At 34.3% G+C, this 20,028-nt stretch overlaps 1 protein-coding gene across 1 annotated transcript; it reads left to right on the top strand.

Moving 5' to 3' along the window:
• Nucleotides 1–17,396: 17,396 nt before the first annotated feature.
• On the top strand, nt 17,397–19,049 carry LOC112746608 (uncharacterized). Its single transcript, XM_025794960.1, has 3 exons — nt 17,397–17,897; nt 18,005–18,509; nt 18,673–19,049. The coding sequence occupies exons 1-3, from the start codon at nt 17,397–17,399 to the stop codon at nt 19,047–19,049; spliced, it is 1,383 nt and encodes a 460-aa protein (XP_025650745.1).
• Nucleotides 19,050–20,028: the final 979 nt, after the last annotated feature.

Raw genomic sequence — 20,028 nt, 5'->3', positions numbered from 1 at the left:
ATAAGACATTTGAAACTTTTTTAGTAAACGTAAAATATTTTTTTTTTCCTGAAATTACTTGTGCTAACGTGTTAAGTTACTAAGCAGATAAATAATAGTTATAAAGTTTATATGTTTTTCTAATATAAAACATTTATTTTAAATAAATTAATTTTGAACAATAATATTAAGTTTGGGCGAAATGAGAGATTTTGAAGATAGAAATGAAGAGAATGAGAGTGAAGAAAGAATTAAGTTAAGGGAATTATATTGGAAAGTGATGATGAGGAAGGTGTCAGTAACAAACACAGACAAGATATTAAGCTTCAGTAGTTGAGCTACTCTTAAGTCTCAACATCATGTAGATGTAGTAGTAGTAGTAGTAAAAGAAGATCAGATCAGATAAGAATTGTTTGTATATGTAGACCACTTTTCATGACATTTCTATGTATATCTATATCTATATGATGGTGCCTGGTGGAAAGAACTGAACTCATGAATCAACCTAACAGGAAAAAGGAGCAGTGTTTTTCTCTCAACATTAATTTGTGTGTCCCTCCCATCTTCCCTTCTTGAATTGTAGTTTTCAATTTCATCATCATCATGATGATGTAGTACTAGATAATAATAAAAATAATAATAAATAACATCTTCTTCAATTCCCGTGAAACTGAGGCTCTTCATTTTTCTTCTATCAAAAAAGATATATATCTTTGTATCTGAAATAGTGAGCCACTGTCACTGGCTATAGATATATGTAACCTTTTTTCCACATTGAATACCATAAAAAATACTAGTTCAGCTCTTCATCTTCTCCTCCTTAACTAGGGTTTTCAGCTTTTTTGTTTCTTACTGTTTTAATAATAATTTTCAAATCCTATCCATGTCTCTGATCTACACTAGGTACCCAATTCGTAACTGTTGATACAGTGGACCCTCGTAGACTGCACCTACATTGACAACTTGCATTGAATTGCATGCATACACCAGTGTATATCTTGCTTACATTCATTAACTAATTATTATGTATATATAATTGAACGATGAACACTGCAAATAAAATTTACTAACCATTTTCCTTGCTATATTGCTTTATTTGCACAAATTGACATTATATAAGTAAAATTTAGAACCGATCATCCGAGATCACAGTCGAAGAAGGTGCAGCAGCCAAGCAAAAGAAAAAAAAAAAGTTCATGATTGAAGAAGGATGGAAATAAAATAGAGGGTTAGGGTTTTCTTCACTTTCTTTTCACAAGAAGATTAGCGAAGAAATTCTCCAAAGAAAAAGTAAGCCGTCGTTTTATAATAATAATATAAACTGACAAAGTCCAATTTTTTTGTTATTAGATAATTACTTTCTTAAAAATATTGTGTAAAGATAATATTACAGACTAACAAATTATTTAATTTATTAATTAAATTATCTAACTATTCATAACATAAAAGTTTTAGGATCAAGTAATTTTATGATTTATAATCATCAATTAATTATTATTGTTGTTTTTAATAGTATGAGATTTTATTCAATAATATAAGATTACACTTTTTTTTTGCTAATTAAGTGCACTCTTAAACTTTTTCTTCGTAATATTATTTTTAGGCAATTATATATTCGTAAAAGTAGCCACTTTATTATTATTTTGTTGGATATATAGATGACGATTTCATTGATTCATGAGAGGAGCATATAAATGGTGATGAATTGAGGGAAGGGAAGGGGGTAAGGGCCTGTTGAAGGGGTTCAGATATTGTCAGTCACTTTAGTCTCTGTGTAAGTGTAAGCAGAGAGAGAAGAGAAGACAGTGTTGTGGTGGTGTATGTGTGTAGTACTATACTGAAGGAAAGTCAGAACTACTCAGAAGTCTCCCTCTCTCAAATACACACAAAGAATATAAGTAGAGAGAAGAGAGGGACACTGCTATACTATATAGAGTGTAACAAACAGTAGTAAGAGTCACATCCTCTAATTCAAGGACCTCCAATTCATCACCCTCCCTCGAGATCATCAAAACCCTCACCTTCTTTCTCTTTTTTTCTTTTCGTAATTTTATTTTCCTCATCAACGATGTCTGTGAATTCAGTCCATTTATACTTGAGTAGAAGATTTTCTGGTGGATCAACTTATTCAAAATCATTCAATTATCTTCTAGCTTTATAACAATACCAAGTTAAAAAGGGAGTAGAGTGTGGGTTTCAGAAGTTCTTCTGAGTTGCCCTATCTCTTCTTCTGAAAGAATGAATGCAAATAGCTATTATAATTTATCAAGAATCAATCAATATCAAACAAACCCATCAATCTTCTTCACAAAGACGTGGAAAAGAAGCAAAGAGAAGGTGAAAATGAATCAAATCTGCAGTAGTGTGTGTGTATGATAGATGAGAGGTTCATGAGAGAAAAAGAAAAGAAAGAGAAAGGACAAAGCATGTGGGGGGTCCTATTCTTTTGTAATCTCTAAATTGAAGCCCCCACACACAAATTCTTTGTGTCCTGGTCGACTTAATAAGAAAGCGAAAATGGGCATGATGGGTCCAGGGGGTTCTCTCTCTTTCTCAAACATAACATAACATGTGTACTAATGTACTTATAAATAATGTAATGTTATATTCGTCAGAGACAAGGGAGAGTCTATTATGTCATCTTAATGGTGTGTGTTTACAGAGACAAGTATACGTGCACATCCATTGATGTGTCAATTTCAACTTGCATTGCATTGCGTTGCGTGTACCAACATATATTCTAACTTGAAACTTTGAATATACATATTTACATACATATATCATACCTGTCTACTTCTTCTAATCATAATCCCCATCATTAATCATTCATCGGATAACACACCACTCAAACTCTTGATAATAACTTATCACAATAACGAATAACAATATCAGATACATTTGCTTAGAATTGTTTCACACTAAATTCCTCACTTCCAAGCTCCAACCACCCCTTTGGACTGTGCTGGGTTGATTGTTTCAATAAGAGTTTTTTATTTTTAAATTCAAGCCGAAAAATTTTGAACAAGAGACTAAAATATCTGTTATTTTAATAATTAATTATATATTTTTATATATTCCATTTTTCTATATATTTTAAGAACTTAATTGTTAATTTCATTTTATTAATTAAAATGTAATTTTAATTTTTAAAAATGATTTAATCAAGATAATTTTAACAGTTATAGATTTCAATCTTAAGATATTACAGAAAATTCTTGTGAATAGGAATCATAATTATTTGGAGCAGGCCAGGTAGTCAATGACATCAAATTAGGATCCTGATATATTAGAATAAAAAGTAAATAAATTTAACTCAACAAAATTGAAATTAAATAAATTTAACTCAACGCTAAAAATTAATTCATCCAGTGAAAATTGTCTAAAAAATTATATACACTAATCCCACCAAATTTTTTTCTAAAATAAAAAGTAAGTTATTTTTTACGATATATGTCTAATAATTATTAGATAAAATTAATTGATTTATTATAATTAATTTTAATTCTTAATTTAACTTAAATTTTGATAATCTAACCAATTATTCATACTATAATTTTTTTTTGTAAATTATAAAATCATTATAGGAATCTCATATTTTTTATTTTTGTATACTATACATCTATTAATTAGTTCCAACCACAAATAAAAAAACAAACAAAAAGAAAATTCATCAAGAGATATAATTAAAAATTTTAAAATTTTAAAAAAATTTTCTGTGATAATTCTTTTTTGATGTTTCTTTTTTATTTTTTTAATCTTCTCTCTATTCCTATTAGAAAACTTCTTAAGTCTACTCTCCTTTCCCACAATTGTTTTTATTTACATACTTTGATTAATTCATTATATAACATAAGAATGAGAAAATTCACACTAATAGTAGTTTAATTTATGATTCACTCTAAAGAACATAACTTGGAAGGGATCCTTATCTGTGAGAGTCACACGATTTACATGAACATCATTGTTGTGTCTCCCAGTATATTTATAACCACCTAATAACGATGACGACGAAGTAAGGCGAAACACAATATCTTATACTCACGAAAATTATTATCACTTAATTTGTAGATTTGAAAGCTACCATTCATAATTTTTTTGTCACTATAATAATTTTAATCATGATCACCACCAACATAAATATATGGATAAAATATGATTAATTACTATGAAGAATAACTTACTTTTTATTTTAGAAGAAGTTTGGTAGAATCACTACAAGAAAAGAGAACTATTTTAATATGATTTTTTTTAACGGTCATAGTTAAGTGTAAAAATTAATATATATTTTTGACAAATATCACAAATGTCAAATTTTCTATTTTTTTTTGATAAATAAGTTGATTGTAGAAAATTACTCCTCAATTTTGACACTTATTTATTTTTAACTTACTCCATTATTCTTTTTCTTTGTTAAACTCCGTCAATTTTGGCATCACACTACTCTCAATTTAGGATCATATTACTCATTTTTCATCTTCAAAATCTCAGTTTATTCTTCCGTTTTAAGATATCATCTCATTGTTAAAAATTTTTATTGAAAATTTTTTATGGTCAATAAGTATGTCAAAATAAATAGTATTTTTGACGATTAATAAGTATCACAAAAAACATATTCTCAAATTTTTCTAACAAATTATTTTTGACGGCCAATATTTATCAAAATAAGATTTAAACGTTTTTTACAATTACTTATATGTCAAAAATACTATTTTGACAAAACTTTTATTAACATATTTTCACACTTAAAATAGTGTCAAAATTTATTTTTTTGACGAATTTTAATTTTTTTGACACATAATAAATATAAAAAATAATCTATATTATTGTAGTAAATTTACTTATTTTAATTGATGTAAAATTTGTAATACACATAAATTTAATTAAATGATCGATTATGTAAATTTTTTTATATTATTAATATATCAAATTATATAATATTATACTCTTTTATCTTCATTTATTTTATTTTATTACAATGATTAAATGTGAAATGGCATATATGATAGTGATATAGAGCAATAACAAAAGGTTCTCCACTTCTTATGATCACAACCAGCGCTTCATTTCTTCTGCGATGTTGATATGACTCGCATTGGGCAATGCCAACATGTAAAGGCTCTTCCAAAATCTCGTGTCGTACATGTCAAATATTTGACTACTGACGACGTAGCTAGCTAATTCTTTTACCTTCGACTGCTCACACCTCTCAGCAGCTCTCCCTCTTAATCTTCCAGGCCAATAGGTATGTTATATTGTCTAAAAGATGGTGATTGTTATAGTATCTAAAATGTTTGTCTAATTTATTAAAAAATTTAAAAATTAATATCTAATTTTAAAAATATAAAAATAAATAATTATTAAATATTCAAAAATTTTTATAAAAAATAAATTAAACAAAAATTAGACACCAAATTATAAACATCATAAAATTCACCATAAAATATTATATACACCATAGAATTTTAACATTGAACTGTCTACCTATATGCCTACTCCCACAAAGTTACCCTTTCTAGACTACAACTCATCATGCATTACTCTATTTTTTAGCACCATCAATTAATTAGATTTTCAAATTAATAACACATATTGGTTAATTATAATACTAAAAAAATCTAATTGTTGACAGATCATTGTATTCTAGCATGCTGTTGTGGTGGAAAGGGGAAAATTAAAAACACCGAAAACTAACAAACTTAAGCATAAGCTAATTTAATATATAGGATTAATTATTGATTAGTTTCTAATGTTTGGTTAAACTTTAATTATTGAAATGTTTTAATTTCCGTTCTATTTTTTGTCCTAATGCATGTATATATAATATTTGTAAGGATATCGGAAGATAAAAGAAATAGAGTAAACACCTAATTCGGGAATTTTGTTTTTTGTATTTCGTGAGACATGGCGGTCCTTCTGTATTTTCCGGCGTTAAAAACAAATGGAATATGTATACGTGTCACTTAACGGTGATGAACTGGCTGTTAGGTGTCTAATAAGTGTCAAGCTGTCAATTTAAAAATAGACAGAAGTTGATCTATCTCTGCCTCCCAAACAAAAACGCTGTCGTTTTAAGTGAGGGATTGAAATGGTGCGTTAGTACATGGTTTGGGTTTTCATTTAACCCTTCTTCCCTTTCTCCTAATTAAAGAATACCCAAAATCTTTTCATATTCTCTCTGAAGACGACAAAACGACGACGCTCTACCTGGCTGTGGAGCTGAGTAAGACGCTGACCGTGTTGCTGACAACGCTCCAAGTGAAGCTTCAGACGGCACCACTAACGAACTCCCTGACGACGTTGACAGAATTTTCTTGTGCAAGTCTTCGAGGTAAGTAGCAGATTATTCAACTAAAATATTAGTAACATTGTGTATTGTTTAATTAGTTTTTGGGTTGTGAGTGTTTGCATTTTTTTCTGGTTTGGTGTCGCATAACAAAGATAGAATTTGGTTAGGGTTCAATGTTACTAATTTTGGGACATTTTTTCATCAACAGATAAAGATGTTTTCCCTTTCTGCAATGAAATTCATAAATAGAAAATAGAGTTCAATAGAATTCATATATAATTTGCAAGTAGGTTCAAAATGTATCAATTTACTTGTATTAAAATCACAAACTCTAACAGATATAGTTATCTTTATTCAAATTTCAATATTTTATATATATATATACTTTCTATTAAAGTTTAAGGCAAGTATATATACCTTAGCAAATATTTATGTACTCTCGTGAAAAAAAAAGCCAGTAAATATATACCTACTTACATTGACTACATATACTCTATTAAAATCACAATTTTTTATATAAAGGTTGTAATATAAAGTATTATTTACTTTGTTTGTCTCAGATGGATAATTTTATGGTTGTTCTTGTATTTCATCATGGAAGAAGTTTTAAAAAGTGCATAAGTATCCACCCATAGATTTACACTATATTAACTTCTTTGATCTAGAAATTTTATTTAAGGAGTTAGGGTATACAACATATAAAGAGATGTATTGATTTGACAACACTGTTGATGACATGGAAGTTGGGCTATATGTTATTAAAGTTGATGCTGAAATAAATGAACTGAGAGATGCTCAGAAGAAAAATAAGGGCAACAATAAATTTTGTCTTTACTTTGATCACTCGATAGATATCCCTGAAGTTGTTGATGATGGTGTGGAGTGTGATACTGTTATGCTGAGTGAATCATCATCGTCTTCGGATGATGGATACGAGACCACAGAAGATGAGCCTTATAAGCCTCCTCCTTCTGGTTTTGAGGATACAGACAACAGTGATGAGAGTTTGGAAAAGAAAAAAAAATATTCAGAAGAAGAAGAGAGTTTCACCTAAAAAGAAAGCTAGTCATGGCCCAAAGGTTCAAGATAAACCTTACGTGAGTAAGGGTCGATCCCACGGAGATTGTTGGTATGAAACAAGCTATGGTCATCTTGTAAATCTCAGTTAGGCGAATAATAAATGGTTATGTAGTTTTCGGATAATAATAATAAATAAACAGAAAATAGAATAGAGATACTTATGTAATTCAATGGAGGGAATTTCAGATAGGCTAATGAAGATGCTATGCTCCTTTTGAATCTCTGCTTTCCTACTGCCTTCTTCCAATCTTTCTTACTCCTTTCCATGGCAAGCTGTATGTAGGGCATCACCGTTGTCAATGGCTACATCCCATTCTCTCAGTGAAAATGGTCCAAATGCTCTGTCACAGCACGCTAATCATCTGTCAATTTTCGATCATGTCAGAATAGAATCCATTGATTCTTTTGCATTTGTCATCACGCCCAACAATCGCGAGTTTGAAGCTCGTCACAGTCATTCAATCCCTGAATCCTACTCGGAATACCACAGACAAGGTTTAGACTTTCCGCATTCTCATGAATGCCGCCATCAATCTAGCTTATACCACAAAGATTCTGATCAAGGAATCCAAGAGATATGCGCCCGGTCTAAGGTAGAACGAAAGTGGTTGCCAGTCACGCGTTCATAGGTCAGAATGATGATGAGTGTCACGGATCATCACATTCATCATGTTGAAGTGCAACGAATATCTTATAATAAGAATAAGCGGAATTGAATAGAAAATAGAAGTAATTGCATTAAAACTCAAGGTACAGCAGAGCTCCACACCCTTAATCTATGGTGTGTAGAAACTCCACCGTTGAAAATACATAAGTGATGGTGGTTCAGGAATTGCCGAATGGCCAACCCCCATGAATGATCAATAGTCTCCTAAGATGAATAATGGAATAAAACCGAGACCAAAGATGTCTAATACAATAGTAAAATGCCCTATTTATACTAGACTAGCTACTAGGGTTTACAGAAGTAAGTAATTGATGCAGAAATTCACTTCCAAGGCCCACTTGGTGTGTGCTTGGGCTGAGCTTGAGCTTTACACGTGCAGAGGCTTCTTTTCGAGTTGAACACCAAGTTGTAATGTATTTTTGGTGTTCAACTCTGGTTCGTGACGTGTTTCTGGCGTTTGACTCCAGAATGCAGCATGGAACTGGCGTTGAGCGCCAGTTTACATCATCTAATCTCGAATAAAGCATGAAGTATTATATATTGCTGGAAAGCTCTGGATGTCTACTTTCCAAAGCCGTTAAAAGCGTGTCATTTGGAGTTTTGTAGCTCCAGAAAATCTATTTCGAGTGCAGGGAGGTCAGAATCCAACAGCATCAGCAATCTTTTGTCAGCCTTTTATAAGAATTTTGCTGAGGTCCCTCAATTTCAGCCAGAAAATATCTAAAATCATAGAAAAACACACAAACTCATAGTAAAATCCAGAAATGTGAATTTAGCATAAAAACTAATGAAAACATCCCTTAAAGTAACTAGATCATACTAAAAACTACCTAAAAACAATGTCAAAAAGCATATACATTATCCGCTCATCACAACACCAAACTTAAATTGTTGCTTGTCCCCAAGCAACTAAAAATTAATTAGGAAAAAAAAGAAGAGAATATACTATAAATCTCAAACTATCAATGAATATTAGTTCTAATTAAATGAGCGGGACTAGTAGCTTTTTGCTTCTGAACAATTTTGGCATCTCACTTTATCCTTTGAAGTTTAGAATGATTGGCAACTATAGGAACTTAGAATTTTAGATAGTGTTATTGATTCTCCTAGTTAAGTATGTTGATTCTTGAACACAGCTACTTTTATGAATCTTGGCCGTGGCCCTAAGCACTTTGTTTTCCAGTATTACCACCGGATACATAAATGCCACAGACACATGACTGGGTGAACCTTTTCAGATTGTGACTCAGCTTTGCTAAAGTCCCCAGTTAGAGGTGTCCAGGGTTCTTAAGCACACTCTTTTTGCTTTGGATCACGACTTTAACCACTCAGTTTCAAGTTTTTCACTTGGACCTGCATGCCACAAGCACATGGTTAGGGACCGCTTGATTTAGCCGCTTAGGCCTGGATTTTAGTTCCTTGGGCCCTCCTATCCATTGATGCTCAAAGCCTTGGATCCTTTTTACCCTTGCCTTTTGGTTTTAAGGGCTATTGGCTTTTTCTGCTTGCTTTTTCTTTTTCTTTATATTTTTTTTCACAAGCTTTTGCTATTCACTGCTTTTTCTTGCTTCAAGAATCAATTTCATGATTTTTCAGATTATCAATAGCATTTCTCTTTGTTCATCATTCTTTCAAGAGCCAACAATTTTAACATTCATAAATAACAATATAAAAAATATGCACTGTTCAAGCATTCATTCAGAAAACAAAAATTATTGTCACCACATCATTATAATTAAACTAAATTCAAGGATAAATTCGAAACTCATGTACTTCTTGTTCTTTTGAATTAAAAACATTTTTCATTTAAGAGAGGTGAAGGATTCATGGAATTATTCACAGCCTTAAGACATAGTTACTAAATACTAATGATCATGTAGGAAAGTACACAAACATAAATAACATAAAGCTTAAAAATCGAAAAAAACTGAGAAATAGAACAAGGAATGAGTCCACCTTAGTGGCGTCTTCTTCTTGAAGGACTAATAATGTCTTTGAGCTCTTTTATGTCTCTTCCTTGCCTTTGTTGCTCCTCCCTCATTGCTCTTTGATCTTCTCTAATTTCATGGAGAATGATGGAGTGTTCTTGATGTTCCACCCTTAATTGATCCATATTGTAACTCAAATCTTCTAGAGAAGTGTTGAGTTGTTCCCAATAATTGTTGGGAGGAAAGTGCATCCCTTGAGGCATTTTTGGGATTCTTGGTGATGAGCTTCCTCATGTGTCTCTTGGGATCCATGAGTGGGCTCTCTTGTTTGCTCCATCCTCTTCTTAGTAATGGGCTTATCCTCCTCAATGGGGATGTCTCCTTCTATGATAACTCCAGCTGAGTAACATAGATGGCAAATAAGATGAGGAAAAGCTAGCCTTGCCATGGTGGAGGACTTTTCGGCTATTTTGTAGAATTCAAGAGAGATGACTTCATGAACTTCTACTTCCTCTCCAATCATGATGTTATGGATCATGATGGCCCGATCCACAGTAACTTCAGATCAGTTGCTAGTGGGGATGATGGAGCGTTGGATGAACTCCAACCATCCTCTAGCCATAGGCTTGAGGTCCAGTCTTCTTAATTGAACCGGTTTGCCTTTGGAGTCTCTTTTCCATTGAGCTCCTTCAACACATATGTCCATAAGGACTTGGTCCAACCTTTGATCAAAGTTTACCCTTCTAGTGTAGGGGCGTGCATCTCCTTGCATCATAGGCAAGTTAAACGGCAACCTTACATTTTCCGGACTGAAATCTAAATATTTCCCCCGAACCATTGTAAGATAATTCTTTGGATTCTGGTTCACACTTTGATCATGGTTCCTAGTGATCCATGCATTGGCATAGAACTCTTGAACCATTAAGATTCTGATTTATTGAATGGGGTTGGTCAGAACTTCCCAACTTCTTCTTTGGATTTCATGTCGGATCTCCGGATACTCATTTTTCTTGAGTTTGAAAGGGACCTCAGGGATCACCTTCTTCTTGGCCACAACATCATAGAAGTGGTCTTGATGGGCTTTAGAGATGAATCTCTCCATCTCCCATGACTCAGAGGTGGAAGCTTTTGTCTTCCCTTTCCCTTTTCTAGAGGTTTCTCCTTCCTTAGGTGCCATAGGTGGTTATGGAAAAACAAAAAAGCTATACTTTTACCACACCAAACTTAGAATATTGCTCGCCCTTGAGCAAAAGAAGAAAGAATAGATGAAGAAGAAGAAGATATGGAGGAAAGGGAGATAGGATTGTGTTTCGGCCAAGGAGGAGAAGCGAGGGGTGTGTTGTGTGAAAATAAAGAAGAATGGAGGGGTTTATATAGTGGAGGGAGAAGGGTTAAGGTTTGGCCATATTGGTTGGGTTTGGGTGGGAAAGGGATTTTGAATTTTGAAGGTAGGTGGGGTTTATGAGGAAGAGTGGATTGGATGTGAGTGGTGAAGAGGTGATAGGGAAGAGAGATTGAGGTGATTGGTGAAGGATTTTGGGGAAGAGTGTTATTGGATTGTGTGAAGAGGAGAGAAGGTGAGTTGAGGTAGGTGGGGATCCTGTGGGGTCGACAGATCCTGAGATGATCCTGTGGGGTCCACAAATCCTGAAGTGTCAAAGATTTACATCCCTGCACCAATGAGGCGTGTAAAATGCCTTCTGCATGCAATCCTGGTGTTCAACGCTAGATTGATGCTTGTTTCTGGCATTGAACGCCAGCTTCATGCTTGTTTTGGGCGTTCAACGCCCATGTGCAGCATGTTTCTGGCGTTGAATGCCAGTTCCATGCTTGTTTCTGGCGTTCAGCGCCAGCTTTCCTCAGTGTGTATTCCTGGTGTTTAAACGCCAGGCTGTTGCTTGTTTCTGGCGTTCAACTCCAGATCCATGCTCTGTTCTGGCGTTGAACGCCAGCCAGATATTCCTTACTGGCATTTAAATGCCAGTAGGTCCTTCCTCCAGGATGTGCTTTTTCTTCTACTGTTTTTGATTCTGTTTTTAATTTTAGTATTTATTTTGTGACTCCTCATGATCATGAACCTAATAAAACATAAAAGAACAATAAAAATAAAAATAAAATTAGCAAAAATAAAAATTGGTTTGCCTCCCAATAAGCGCTTCTTTAATGTCACTAGTTTGACAGTGGGCTCTCATGGAGCCTCACAGGTGATCAGGTCAAAGTTGTAGACTCCCAACACCAAACTTAGAGTTTAGATGTGGTCTCCCAACACTAAACTTAGAGTTTGATTATGGGGGCTTTGTTTGACTCTGTATTGAGAGAAGCTTTTCATGCTTCCTCTCCATTGCTATAGAAGAACACCCTTGGGTTTTAAACACAAGGTAGTCCCCATTCAATTGAAGGACTAATTCTCCTCTGTTAACATCTATCATAGCTCCTGCTGTGGCTAGGAAAGGTCTTCCGAGGATGATGCATTCATCCTCCTCCTTCCTAGTGTCTAAGATTATGAAATCAGCAGGGATATAAAGGCCCTTAACCTTTACTAACATGTCCTCTACCAATCCATACGCCTGTCTTACTGACTTATCTGCTATTTGTAATGAAAATATGGCAGGCTGTACCTCAATGATCCCCAGCTTCTCCATTACAGAGAGTGGCATAAGATTTATGCTTGACCCTAGGTCACACAGAGCCTTTTCAAAGGTCATGGTGCTTATGGTACATGGTATTAAGAATTTACCAAGATCTTGTTTCTTTTGAGGTAAAGTTTGTTGAACCCATGTATCTAGTTCACCAATGAGCAAGGGAGGTTCACCTTTCCAAGTCTCATTACCAAACAACTTGGCATTCAGCTTCATGATAGCTCCTAGATATTGAGCAACTTGCTCTCCAGTTACATCTTCATCCTCTTCAGAGGAAGAATAGTCTTCAGAGCTCATGAATGGTAGAAGGAGGTTTAATGGAATCTCTATGGTCTCTATATGAGCCTCAGATTTCTTTAGGTCCTCAATAGAGGACTCTTTCTTGCCTGAGAGACGTCCCATGAGGTCTTCCTCATTGGGATTCATGTCCTCTCCTTCCTTCCTAGGTTTGGCCATGTTGATTATGTCTATGGCCTTGCACTCTCTTTTTGGATTCTCTTCAGTATTGCTTGGGAGAGTACTAAGAGGAGTTTCAGTTACTTTCTTACTCAGCTGGCCCACTTGTGCCTCCAAATTTCTGATGGAGGACCTTATCTCACTCATGAAACTTAAAGTGGCATTAGATAGATCAGAGACTAAATTTGCTAAATTAGAGGTGCTCTGCTCAGAATTCTCTGTCTGTTGCTGAGAAGATGATGAATAAGGCTTGATATTGCTGAGCCTATTTCTTCCACCATTATTAAAGCCTTGTTGAGGCTTTTGTTGATCCTTCCATGAGAAATTTGGATGATTTCTCCATGATAAATTATAGGTGTTTCTATAAGGTTCACCCATGTAATTTACCTCTGCCATTGCAAGGTTCTCAGGATCATAAGCTTCTTCTTCAGAAGATGCCTCTTTAGTACTGTTGGATGCATTTTGCCATCCATTCAGACTTTGGGAAATCATGTTGACTTGCTGAGTCAACATTTTATTTTGAGCCAAAATGGCATTCAGAGCATCAATTTCAAGAACTCCCTTCCTCTGAGGCATCCCATTATTCACGAAATTCCTCCCAAAAGTGTACATGAATTGGTTATTTGCAACCATGTCAATAAGTTCTTGAGCCTCTGCAGGCGTCTTCTTTAGGTGAATGGATCCACCTGCAGAATGGTCCAATGACATCTTAGAGAACTCAGATAGACCATAATAGAATATATCTATCATGATCCATTCTAAAAACATGTCAGAAGGACACCTTTTGGTCATCTGCTTGTATCTTTCCCAAGCTTCATAGAGGGATTCACCATCTTTTTGCTTGAAGGTCTGAACATCCACTCTAAGCTTGCTCAGCTTTTGAGGGGGAAAGAACTTAGCCAAGAAGGCCGTGACCAGCTTATCCCAGGAGTCCAGGCTATCCTTAGGTTGTGAGTCCAACCATGTTCTAGCTCTGTCTCTTACAGCAAAAGGGAAAAGCATGAGCCTATAGACTTCAGGATCTACTCCATTAGTCTTAACAGTTTCACAGATCTACAAGAACTCAGTTAAAAACTGGTAGGGATCTTCTGATGGAAGTCCATGAAACCTGCAGTTCTGTTGCATTAAAGCAACTAATTGAGGTTTTAGCTCAAAATTGTTTGCTCCAATGGCAGGAATTGAGATGCTTCTTCCATCAAACTTGGACGTAGGTGTAGTGTAATCACCAAGCATCCTCCTTGCATTATTGTTGTTGGGTTCGGCTGCCATATCCTTTTCTTATTCGAAAATTTCAGTAAGGTTGTCTCTGGATTGTTGTAATTTAGCTTTTCTTAGTTTCCTCTTCAGAGTCCTTTCAGGTTCAGGGTCAGCTTCAACAAGAATTCCTTTTTCCTTGTTCCTGCTCATATGAGAAAGAAGAGAACAGAAAAGGAAGAGGAATTCTCTATGTCACAGTATAGAGATTCCTTTATGTTAGTAGAAGAAGAAAGGGAATAAGACTGAAGAAGAATGAATAATCCAAACACAAGGGTGAGGATAGGAGCAGAGATTTGAGATGAAGAGAAGTGTTAGTAAATGAATAAATAAATAGAATAAGATGAGAGAGAGAAGTTTTCAAAAATAATTTTTGAAAAGGAGTTAATGATTTTCGAAAATTAAAGGTGAAATAAAATTAAAATTAAAATTTAAAACAACTAATTAATTAATAAGAATTTTGAAAAAGAGGGAGAAATTTTTGAAAATTAGAGAGGGAAAAGTAGTTAGGTGGTTTTGAAAAAGATAAGAAACAAACAAAAAGTCAATTGGTTAGTTGAAAAAGATTTAAAAATCAGATTTTAAAAGATAAGAAGATAAGAAGATATTTTGAAATCAATTTTTTGAAAAAGATAAAATTTTGAAAAAGATATGATAAAAAGATATGATTAAAAAGATATGGTTGGAAAAGATTTAATTTTTAAAATTAAAATTAATTACTTGACTAACAAGAAACTAATAGATAAGATTCTAGAATTTAAAGATTGAACCTTTCTTAACAAGAAAGTAACAAACTTCAAATTTTTGAATCAATCATATTAATTGTTAGTATAGTTTTCGAAAATAAAGATAAAATTAGAAAAAGATTTTGAAACATTAAATTAAAATTTTCGAAGAATAGTAAGAAAAATGAAAAAGAATTGATTTTTGAAAAAGTTTTGAAAAGATAAGATTTTTAAAATTGAAAATTTGACTTGACTTATAAGAAATAGCTAAGTTTTAAAAATTTTAGACTAAGTCAACTCAAATTTTTGAAATTTTGAGAAAAATAAGGAAAATATATATTTTTTTATTTTTGAATTTTTAATGATGAGAGAGAAAAACAACAAAAATGACTCACAACAAGAAAATTATGAATCAAAACACATGATGCATGCAAGAATACTATGAATGTCAAGATGACACCAAGAACACCTTGAAGATCAAGATGAACATCAAGACTTATTTTTGAAAAATTTTCAAGGAAGAAAACATGCAAGACACCAAACTTAGAAAATTTTTAATGCTTAGACACTATGAATGCAAAAATGCACATGAAAAACAACAAAAGACACAAAACAAGAAAACATCAAGATCAAACAAGAAGACTTACCAAGAACAACTTGATGATCATGAAGAACATTATGAATGCATGAATTTTCGAAAAATGCAAGAACAAGATGAATATACAATTGACACCAAACTTAAAACATGGCACAAGACTCAAACAAGAAACACAAAATATTTTTGGTTTTTATGATTTTATGATTTTTTTGTATTTTCTTTATATTTTTTCGAAAAACATATAGGAAAAAGAAAATAAGAAATTCAAAATTTTTAATAAGAATTCTAGGAATCTTTCAATGTTAGCCTAAAGCTCCAATCCAAGGGTTGGACATGGCTTAATAGCCAGCCATCTTTAGGATATAAATCAGACATACAACAACTGATATTTCAATTAACTTGCCTCTATGCTGATGATTGGAAGCCTCAGTCCAAAAGAATTAAACATGGCTTTACAGCTAGCCAGGCTTCAACATGTTAACATGAAACTCTAGAATTCATTCTTAAAAATTCTAAAGCCATAGAATGATTTATTTTTAATTAAATTTTTTTTTTTGAAAATAGGGATGAATTTTTCTTTTGAAAAATTTTTGAAAACAAAACAAAAAGAAAATTACCTAATTTGAGCAACAAGATGAACCGTCAGTTGTCTAAACTCGAACAATCCCCGGCAACGGCGCCAAAAACTTGGTGAACGCCAAGTTGTAACGTGTTTTTGGTGTTCAACTCTGGTTCGTGACGTGTTTCTGGCGTTTGACTCCAGAATGCAGCATGGAACTGGCATTGAGCGCCAGTTTACATCGTCTAATCTCGAATAAAGCATGGACTATTATATATTGCTAGAAAGCTCTGAATGTCTACTTTCTAAGGGCGTTAAGAGTGTGCCATTTGGACTTCGGTAGCTCTAGAAAATCCGTTTCGAGTGCAGGGAGGTCAGAATCCAACAGCGTCAGCAGTCCTTTGTCAGCCTTTTATCAGAATTTTGCTCAGATCCCTCAATTTCAGCCAGAAAATACCTAAAATAATAGAAAAACACACAAACTCATAGTAAAGTCCAGAAATGTGAATTTAGCATAAAAACTAATGAAAACATCCCTAAAAGTAACTAGATCCTACTAAAAACTACCTAAAAACAATGTCAAAAAGCGTATACATTATCCACTCATCAATGGACACAACTAAGAAAAAGTCTGTCCAAAAAAGGTCTTCTAAGAAGTATAAGGGCACTAGAAGAAGACATATTCTGAGAGATGCAAGGTATAATAAAAGTAAGACTGAGACTATAGGTGGTGGTTTAAGTGGCATTGGAATTAGTTTGGGTGGCACATATGGAAGTGTTGGGCCAACTGTTGAGGAATTGGATTCGGATTATGACAAGTCATATGATTATGAAAGTGAAGCACTCAACAACCCAGTGTCATCAAAGACGCAGGGAGGACTGCATACGATGCCTTTAATGAGGAAACTGAGTACGGGGAGGTTGAATTTAAAGTTGGACAAACCTTCACTACAATAGAGGCATTCAAGAGTATGCTGAAGGATTATTTCGTATATGAGGGTAAAGATGTTATATATCTAAAGAATGAGAAGCAAAGGGTCAGGGCAGCATGTGCTAGTGAAAATTGTTCATGTCTAATATTGACTTCATGGAATAGTGCACATGGATGTTTTCAAGTAAAATCATTGTTCAATGAGCATAATTGTGGGAGGATTTCAGCAGCAACCTTACTGATAGGCAGTGAGTAACATCGAAGTTAGTTAAGAGACTTCTTACTCAGCCAGACATGAAGCCAAAGCAGGCTATGGAATACGTGGTCCAAGACTACAACATCCAACTGAGTGGAAAAATGATAAGCAGGGCACTTAAGGCATCTAGGGAGGAGGTAATTGGCGACAAAGGAGCACAGAATGGTAAGATTAGGGATTACCTGATGGAACTGCATAGGAAAAACCCGGGTTCAACTACAAGATTAAATGTGATACCTCAGCCAGAGTCTCTCCCTTTGTTTGATAGACTATATATAAGCTCTGATGCTTGTAAGAAGGGCTTAATAGAAGGATGCAGGCCTTTGATTGGATTAGACGGTTGTTTTCTTAAGGGCTATTACGACGGCCAGCTACTATCTGCAGTGGGTCAAGATGGCAATAACCATTTCTTTGTTATTGCATATGCAGTTGTGCCAAATGAGTGTAAGGACACTTGGAAATGGTTCTTAACACAACTTCAACATGACTTAGGTGATAGCACGGAAAGGGGCTGGAACTTCATTTCAGACCAACAAAAGGTAGTAAAAAATAGTTGTTTCATTTCATACATTGTTATTTATTGATATGCATTGTTGGTCTGAATTGGTTTATTGGCATTTGTTATTTATTGGCATTAGTGTTAAAGGACATATTTCCAAGGGCTTTTCATAGGAACTGCGTACTACATATTTGGAAGAATTTCATTGAGCAATTTAAGGACCAACAGACCAAGCAACTTGTATGGGATTGTGCACGTTGCACCACAGAAATTGAGTTCAAGGCAGCTATGGAAAAGCTGAAACAGATCAGTGTTCTAGCTTGGGAATATCTTGATAGGTTTGATCCAGCTACTTGGTCGAAGGCATTTTTCAGTCCCGGACCCATGGTTGACAATATCACCAATAATATGTGCGAAGTTTGGAATGCTAAGATAGTGGCATACAGGGGTAAGCCAATACTGACAATGTGCGAGGACTTAAGATGTTATCTAATGCGAAAGATGGCAGCACACAAAAAGAAGCTAGAGAAACATGTTGGCGCTTTAGCTCCAGTGCAGCAAAAAAGATTGGACGACTTCATTAAGCCAAAAAGCCATAACTGGATAGCTATCTGGGATGGAGATAGTAAAAGAGTTCTTTTTGAAGTGCACTGTATAAATCACAAGGTTGGGGTTAATCTTAAAGAAAGAACATGCACATGCAATCTGTGGCAGCTAACTAGTAAACTTGTTTTGAATATTATTTTGTATTTGTAAAACTATATACTTGTTACATAAGATTGATTGCATGTGATAAATTGAATTCATGTCTATAGGTATGCCTTGTAAACATGCAGTGGTAGCCATGTCTAAGATGGGCCTTAGGCCTGAAGATTTTGTGCATAAGTGGCTTACAATGGAAGTAGTAAGAGCTACATACTCACATTGCATCAAACCGGTTAATAGTGAAGAGTACTGGGTACAATCGAATGCTCCTAATACTCTTCCTCCGCCAATCAAAAGAGCTGCTCATAGGCCAAAGATGAAGAGAAGATCAGACCCGGTTAAGAAAGAGATGAATCCAAACAAATATAGAAAAACCTTTCAAGTCACTTGCTTAAAGTGTGGTCAGCTAGGACATTACTACAAGACTTGTACCAATGCACCCCAAAGAAGGAGAGAAGGGCAAAGAAAGGGCCTTTGCAATTTGTAGAGTCAAGCCAGGCTAACACTGAGCAGGTATAATTCAACAAGTGATGATTCACTTTCAAAATATATTTAATATGCTAACTGTCCTATAAATATATGGTTAATGAATTAAGTAACTTAATTGGTTGAGCCTTGTTATGTTCCAATCTTGTGTTTTGATGATAAAACAGGTTCAGCAAACATGATAGAACAACTCAATTGCCAATGCTGAGGAAACTACATTAGATGTTGCTGTGAGTTTATGCCAATTTAGGGTCTTTATTTGGCATAACACTAATTTATTTGTTACCCTAACAGCTACCATTTATGATAGGCTAAGGCAAAGAAGAACAAAAAGAAGCTTCCTAAAACATCTACAAGAGGACAATTAGTGAACCATAGTCAAGAGGAGAAAATTAATGTCTCCCAGTTTGTACCCCAAGCAGATGAGGTAAAAAATGTTCCTAAGTTAAATTTGTAATGTTTATTTAATTTAATTATGACCTTTACTATGATCTTTTCGGTGGATAGCCTGCAACAAAATTTAACACCAACTCTGCACCATGCTTTAGAGAGAAGCAACCAATTATGAGACCCACTGCTCCAATAGCATAAAGCTCAAGTCGAATGAACCTACAGCCAACCCTATCTGTCGGTTCAGGTCAATCTACTTCAACTAACCAAGGTGTATCAACAGGAGTATCAGTTGAGACCATGGTTGCAGCAACTTCAGGGACTGCAACAAGACTTTTTAAGTTCATCCCCACTCCAGGGATTAGGCCTCCCAAAAAGAATTGAGTAGTTGACCTAGCTTTAAAAGTTTAGGACTAGGAATAATAGATAATTTGGACAATAGCTTGTTAACACTGTGTCTATTTGGGTTATCAAATTACTTGCTATGACAACTATATTGATTAGGGACCTTGTGTTGTCCTTGCTTTTGTTATAATATAATTAGATGCTAAGACATGCAACCAGTGATATAGTTGGTTGAATACTCTTTT

The sequence above is a fragment of the Arachis hypogaea genome, chromosome 1 (genome assembly GCF_003086295.3).
Source record: "Arachis hypogaea cultivar Tifrunner chromosome 1, arahy.Tifrunner.gnm2.J5K5, whole genome shotgun sequence".
NCBI lineage: Eukaryota > Viridiplantae > Streptophyta > Magnoliopsida > Fabales > Fabaceae > Arachis > Arachis hypogaea.
This window is presented reverse-complemented; position numbering and strand designations above follow the sequence as displayed.

Excerpts from the sequence above, each read along its gene's own strand:
- LOC112746608 (XM_025794960.1), top strand. The coding sequence starts at position 17,397 with ATGAAGCCAAAGCAGGCTATGGAATACGTGGTCCAAGACTACAACATC. Across the intron at positions 17,898-18,004 it reads TCATTTCAGACCAACAAAAG|GACATATTTCCAAGGGCTTT; the intron begins GTAGTAAAAAAT and ends TTAGTGTTAAAG. Across the intron at positions 18,510-18,672 it reads AGTTCTTTTTGAAGTGCACT|GTATGCCTTGTAAACATGCA; the intron begins GTATAAATCACA and ends TCATGTCTATAG.